Source organism: Mercenaria mercenaria, unplaced genomic scaffold (genome assembly GCF_021730395.1).
Source record: "Mercenaria mercenaria strain notata unplaced genomic scaffold, MADL_Memer_1 contig_1451, whole genome shotgun sequence".
NCBI classification, from domain to species: Eukaryota; Metazoa; Mollusca; class Bivalvia; order Venerida; family Veneridae; genus Mercenaria; species Mercenaria mercenaria.
The window spans coordinates 8,031-14,244 of record NW_026459426.1 but is presented as its reverse complement, the minus strand read 5'-3'; the positions used below and the strand labels follow the sequence as shown (position 1 = coordinate 14,244).

General features: G+C 37.9%; 3 protein-coding genes across 3 annotated transcripts; all 3 read right to left on the bottom strand.

Annotated features, from left to right (window-relative positions):
- Nucleotides 1-562: 562 nt before the first annotated feature.
- Nucleotides 563-1,252, bottom strand: LOC128551651 (uncharacterized). The gene has a single exon (XM_053532551.1). The coding sequence runs from the start codon at nucleotides 1,250-1,252 to the stop codon at nucleotides 563-565; it is 690 nt and encodes a 229-aa protein (XP_053388526.1).
- A 175-nt stretch (nucleotides 1,253-1,427) lies between these two features.
- Nucleotides 1,428-4,693, bottom strand: LOC128551650 (uncharacterized). Its single transcript, XM_053532550.1, has one exon. It carries the CDS (start codon nucleotides 3,150-3,152, stop codon nucleotides 1,428-1,430), a length of 1,725 nt encoding a protein of 574 aa, XP_053388525.1. The 5' UTR covers nucleotides 3,153-4,693.
- A 6-nt stretch (nucleotides 4,694-4,699) lies between these two features.
- Nucleotides 4,700-5,314, bottom strand: LOC128551649 (uncharacterized). Its single transcript, XM_053532549.1, has one exon. It carries the CDS (start codon nucleotides 5,312-5,314, stop codon nucleotides 4,700-4,702), a length of 615 nt encoding a protein of 204 aa, XP_053388524.1.
- Nucleotides 5,315-6,214: the final 900 nt, after the last annotated feature.

The following is a 6,214-nucleotide window of genomic DNA, read 5'->3' as shown; positions in this document are numbered from 1 at the left end:
TCTCACTGCACCGAGAAAATGCATTAAATGCAAATAGAAACATGGCGGAATAAAGTTTTTCCTGATAGTGAGATTGACATACATGTTTTAATGCAGAAACTAACTTATCTAATAGTTTCACTGTGATGGGCAAACGTAAGTCATATGACGAGGACAGACGTTGAGCACCTTTTAACAGACTTGATATGAGAAAATGAGTAGTAGGGTCAGGTGTATTTGAAAGTTTGTGGACATAGCTTATACCAGACAGGTATGTGGTTATGGATTTGGAAGACATAGCCTTTTCATGAAGAAATGCCACAAATAAGGCTATCACTGATGATGAAATAGGCAAAGATATTGAACCGTTACAGTAAGCTTGGCTAAAGTCATGAAACAATTTCCATGCTCTTCTGTATGTCTCTAGCGTTGATGGAGCTAGTGAAGCATTTAATAAAGTTTCAATCCCTTGCAAAATATCTCCGGTTGAAGATGTGGGCTTACTATAGTTGGATTTGGTTTGCAGAACGGCGCTAGCTCCCTGAATCGCTGTATCTGAAAACGAGAAAGAGCGTCTGCTATACTATTGTCTTTTCCTTTGACATGGCGAGCTAAAAATACTATATTTTGTGTAAGACAGTGTAGGCCAGTCCACTAGCTTTCTGATAAGGTACATTATACAATGAACTTCTGATGTCTGTTTATTGATAACAGACACCAGAGCTTCATTATCTGTGTGAAAAACTACCGTGTGATTTCTCCATAAATGACCCCATGTGAATACTGCCAAAACAATTGGGTATAGTTCTAAGAATGCGATGTTTGCTTTTTGCCAAGAGTGTGGGAAAGACCCGTAAAACCAGTTACTCTTATAAATCGCCCCATAGCCTTTTGACCCTGATGCATCTGTATGTAGACAAATGTTATCGCTAGAAAGCCGCTGTTCGTTGATGAAAAAAGATGTCCCATTAAAATTTGCAAGGAAGTCTAGCCACATGGACATGTCGTGCTTGGCTGGGGATCTTAGTTTTACCTTGTAATGAAGCTTTTTAACGCCAATCGACAGGTTTATCAGGCGTCTTAGGAAAGCCCTTCCTGGTCTGATGACCGAACAAGCAAAATTCAAGAAGCCTATCAGGGATAGGAGAGTACGGAGTTGACATGTTTGTTTTGAACCAAGCTCGCGTAATAGCAAAACAGCTTTAGCTAGCTTGTCTTGTGGTAGTCTTGCTTCCATATGTATAGAATCTAGTGTTATACCCATAAAAGACATGACCGGTGAAGGAGGGAAAGTTTTTTGTTCATTTAGCGGCACTCCTAGTATTGTGCACATGCGACAGAAAGAATCAAGTGCTGACTTAGCCTCGCAGAAAGTTGGCGCAAGGAACAAAAGTCATCAAGGATTTTGACTATATGACGTATGCCAAATTTGTTTTGCGCTATCCATTTTAATGCTGTACTGAAAGTCTCAAAAATTTGACAACTTGAGGCAGCTCCATAGGGAGACATTTATCATAGTAATATTTGTTTTCCCATTTGAAACCCAGTAAACTATAATCGGACGGACGTATTGGAATAATTCTGAAAGCAGAGCATATGTCTGTTTTTGCCATAAAGGCATTTCTACCTATCATTTTAATTTTTGTAATGGCGTCATCGACATTTGCATAGGAGACCTCTGTAAAGTCAGCGGGAATTTGATCATTCACCGAGGTTCCAGTATTGCGGGGATATGATAGATGATGAATCATTCTATATTCCCCTGGTTCTTTTTTCGGAACAACACCTATCGGCGAAACTTTAAGTTCTTGAAAGGGCTTCTCCAAAAATGGACCGTTTACGCGATTTGCTTTGATTTCTTTCATGATTTTTGCATCCACAATGTTATGATGTTCATTAGCAGATTTTAAGTTTGGACTGTCTGTACCGTCTCTATTACCCTGAAAATTAAGCTCGAAACCTAACTTGAAACCTTGTACAAGATACTGTGTAACTTTTGTGTCATAACCATGGAAAAGGGTTTCCAGCTTGCGCCATTTAACCGGAGTGGGTAACGTAACTTTATCTATTGGCTTTGTTTGGGGGGTCGAGTTTGACCTGTTGGGTTGTGACTGACCCGCGTTATTTGAATTTTTGGGGGCACCGTCGGATGTTCGCTTCCAGCATTTATAGTGTGGGTGATTGCCGGAGCATGTTTTACATTTGTGTTGGTAGATGCATCCTGTGCATCTATCTCCACGATTGAATTTGTTGCAGGTTTTTCTAGATTGGCCCGTTTGTGGGCCATTTGGCCGAAAGGGCTGCTTCTGACTTAGAGCTTTGATGTATAGCTCATGGTGAATTGAGTCCCAAGAAAATGGGTGACTCTGACGGAGCTGTCTGAACTGCACATCATAATAATGCCAGTTACCCCTAGCTTTGGCAATTGCCCGCACAGTGTTACTGTATTGGGCTAGTTGTTCAGCAGTGTCCGGATACTTTTGCCTGTATACAGATGAAAAGACTGCAAAAATATCAGTCCATTGCTCAATTGTTATGAATTTTCTTGAGTTTGACTGTGAAAAGGAAGAAATGCCCGTTGGCGTGATTGTTAAGCTGAACGATTCCTGAGACTTACTAAAAGAAGTTGAAAAATCTACAAATTCGTCAGCCCAGATCTTTTCTTTTATTTTCAGATTAACTGATGCATGGAGTGGAATTGATGGGGAGGATTGTAAAGAAGCTGAAGTGAGACAACCAGAATTACCAGTAAATACACTTTGTGTCCGGTCATCCAGTGATTCCACCTGTTGTTGTTGTTGTTGTAACTGTTGCGTGGGAACTGTTTCTGGGGCCTGTACCTGTTGTGGACGTGCTTGTCCACTTTGACCCAAAACTTGTTGTATCTTATTCTCGACTATAGCCTCAAGTTTATCTGTTAACGTGTCAACGATATGTTGAGTTTGTATTGAAACACTTTCTGTGACAGGAACTGGTATTGGTACATTGGGTGTTGTAACTGTTGTTCTCCTAGAGTTTCTATATCTAGTGTTTTCACTGAGAGCAATAATGGCTTCATCATTTGTGGCTGATGTGGTAGTGGCTGTGTGGGAGACTGCCCTTTTTCTCTTGGCCCCTTCATTGCTGCTAGCAACACTTCTCTTTCTAGAAGGCATGCTGAAACAATGACACATACAGCATTAGCAAAAGTTATAAGAATATATAAAGTTATGTCCCAAGCCAATCTACTTGACAACGAAAATTTTAAATTCCTTCGCTAAAATTTTCCAGCATGGGTTTCCAATTATATTAACATTACCCATTTAGACCTAATTAAATATTTATATCTTAGAAGGAAAAGCACAAACCACATCCAAATGTTTACTGACAATGTCTTAAATTCATAAATAATGGCTGTGCTGGAATTAATACATAACAGAAAATGGAATATTATATAAGTTATCCCGGATTATGCGCAATTATATAAATATATTATTAAGAGAACCACTGGAAGTGATAAAATCTGTGTACAAATATTCATCAGTCGCATGTTAGCGATCGTAACAATATATCACAAATTCACAAATTGTGCCTGTGGTAAAGTCAAGATTCGAAAGACTCACAGAAAGTGATATATGTATAACTATTTGTAAATAATATAGTAGTAATTTTTAAAAATTATATCACCAATTCAAAAAGTGTGCCTGTGGTAAAGTCAAAAGACTCACAGAAAGTGATACAACGTATGCGTACCTAATCACAAATCACATGTGATTGTGGTAAACATATCAACAATTCATTAAATGAGCCTGTGGTAAAGTCAAATGACTCACAGAATGTGATATAACGTATAGTACATAATCACAAATCACATGTAAGTGATTGTGGGAAACAAGTATGCCTGTGGTAAAGTCAAAAGACTCACAGAAAGTGATATAATATATGTGTAAATAATTCCACAATACACGTAAGTGACTGTGGTAAACATATTATGACATTTACGGAGTGTGCCTGTGATCAAGTCAGAAGACTCACAGTAAGTGATATGTGCATAGATAGTTGCACATCGCCTGTAAGTGACTGTAGTATACATGCTACAAAAATTTCACAATTTGTCCTTGCGGTCAAGTTATATATTCACAAAAAGCGATATAATGTGTGCGTAAATAATCGCGAATCACGTGTAAGTGACTGTGGAAAACATATCACAAAGTCATAGTGTGCCTGTGGTAAAATCCAATGACTCCCAAGAGATACATGTATAGTCACCAATTGTGTAAAGCATCACAAATTCACAAAGTGTGCCTGTGCTAAAGCCAGTGACTCACCAAAAGCAACACTATTATTAAAAACTTTATAACATTGATAAATGTAGATAAGTGATTTTTTGAAGTAATTGCTTTTGCGCATGTGTGACATATTCACAAGGACACACAAAAGTGAAAAATTATCAATCAAGAATGGAACACAATGTAGCCATATATATCTTTATCAAGTTTTGCAGATAAAATCCCATCATTCGAAAAGTGGTACTGTCATAACATATTAGTTACATGTAAATCACAAATTAAGATAGCATGTATATGTTTAAGACTTTGTGTCAAAATTTGATTCAAAGGAGCCACATGAAGTACTAGTCCACATGACCAGTCATCTGGTAGAGTGGTTATGTCTGGTTTAATTATAGCCTTACATGTTGTTAAAATCTTGTAAAAATTTTGAATTTCACTTATTAAATTTTTTATGTGGCCTGTCTGACCGCCGTCATAATAGCATGCCGCAACGACCTGTAGAAGCGTCTCTGTCCAAATGGGCCCAGGTGGATTCCGTCCTTAGCAAAGATTTGTGTTTGGGCTCGGAATATTCGCCTGTGGTTCCAATAACGGATGTGTTTGTGACCTTCCAGTAGGGTTTTAAGTATTTGATTTGCTTGGACCCGTTTCGACTCGTACTGTTCATCTGTTGTATTTTTCGGCTTCAGACGTGTGAATAATTCGCATATTACAACATGTCCAACGTTATAATCTTTCAGCAACATTAAACCTATTTCCTCCAATGTACTGGCTACTTCAAGTGGCTGTATTCCCGAGTCAATGTCATTTTCCCCTAGCTGTAGCACAACAACACGAGGCTTGTGTGTGTTTAGAAAGCTGTCGAACTTGTGTTTGAAATAGTTAGTACAGGTTCGAAGACCGTTATAGTTTTCACAAGCCAAGAGTCCACCAAGTCCCCTGTGGATCACCGAACATTCCTTCAGGTCGTAGTTGGCAGGCAGTATCTGACGGCGAAAGCTATCATCAAGCCTACGAATAAAACTGTGTCCTAAAATTGCAACAGTGATTCTCGAGTTTTCCATTTTTGCACAATGAAAATCCAATTTGCAACGGTCTTTGTTTAGAATCCAAAGTTCTTTGTTTCTATCGTAAAAATTGTAAATAAGTCCAAACCTGGTTATCTGTGTAAAATTCCCAGTAGTTCTTGTATTTTCATTCGTTATGGGAACGATATGTGTAAAATTCTAAAACGAAAACTGTTTAAAATGCGGTAAAATTGTAGTAAAGCTGTATAAAATCAGAAATTCCTTTGTGTTTAATGCAACCCACACTCAAGAGAACTGGATCAAACCGGTTCTAGAAAGGTATAAATTCCGTGACGCCGTTCCTCCCACTGCCCGTCATAAATTGCGCTGATGCTAGTAAGCATAGCTTGTATTTAGGGTATAGCTACATGTAGGGATAGGTTGAAATTTTTTACACTAGACATAGATTATTGTATAAATTCCAATCTAATTCTTTTATGGCTTGCAGACAGACAATCTGGCTCATATTTTAAATGTTGGCTTGTTGTTTTATTTTTCACTCATATCGGCAGGACATTAATTGTTATAGTGGCAATAACTAGTGCGCAATTTGCACTTTTATAATAGGACTGCAGTAAATAGGTAGAATATTCCCAAAGCTATATCTATGTGAAACATATTGTAAAAAAATATTTCAAAATAAAGAACTTACGGGACTTGTCCCAAAACTTTCGTAACTCCCTTTGTACATTGTTATTAGAATTGGAACTTGGATGATAAAACTGCAGGTGGTTCTTTAATATAACAAATTTTGTAAAAAACCAGGAGTTTGGGACAGCTTAAACTAGTAGTTAGGCCTACTGTTCATGTTCATATAATTTAGTTTATAGGGCACCATAAGGCATATACACCTTAGCCCCAGTGCCTGTTTTATGACAGACTGTGTGTTTTTTCAGT

What these genes read in the sequence shown, in the direction of transcription:
- LOC128551650 (XM_053532550.1), bottom strand. Translation starts at nt 3,152, where the DNA reads ATGTGTCATTGTTTCAGCATGCCTTCTAGAAAGAGAAGTGTTGCTAGC.
- LOC128551651 (XM_053532551.1), bottom strand. Translation starts at nt 1,252, where the DNA reads ATGTCTTTTATGGGTATAACACTAGATTCTATACATATGGAAGCAAGA.
- LOC128551649 (XM_053532549.1), bottom strand. Translation starts at nt 5,314, where the DNA reads ATGGAAAACTCGAGAATCACTGTTGCAATTTTAGGACACAGTTTTATT.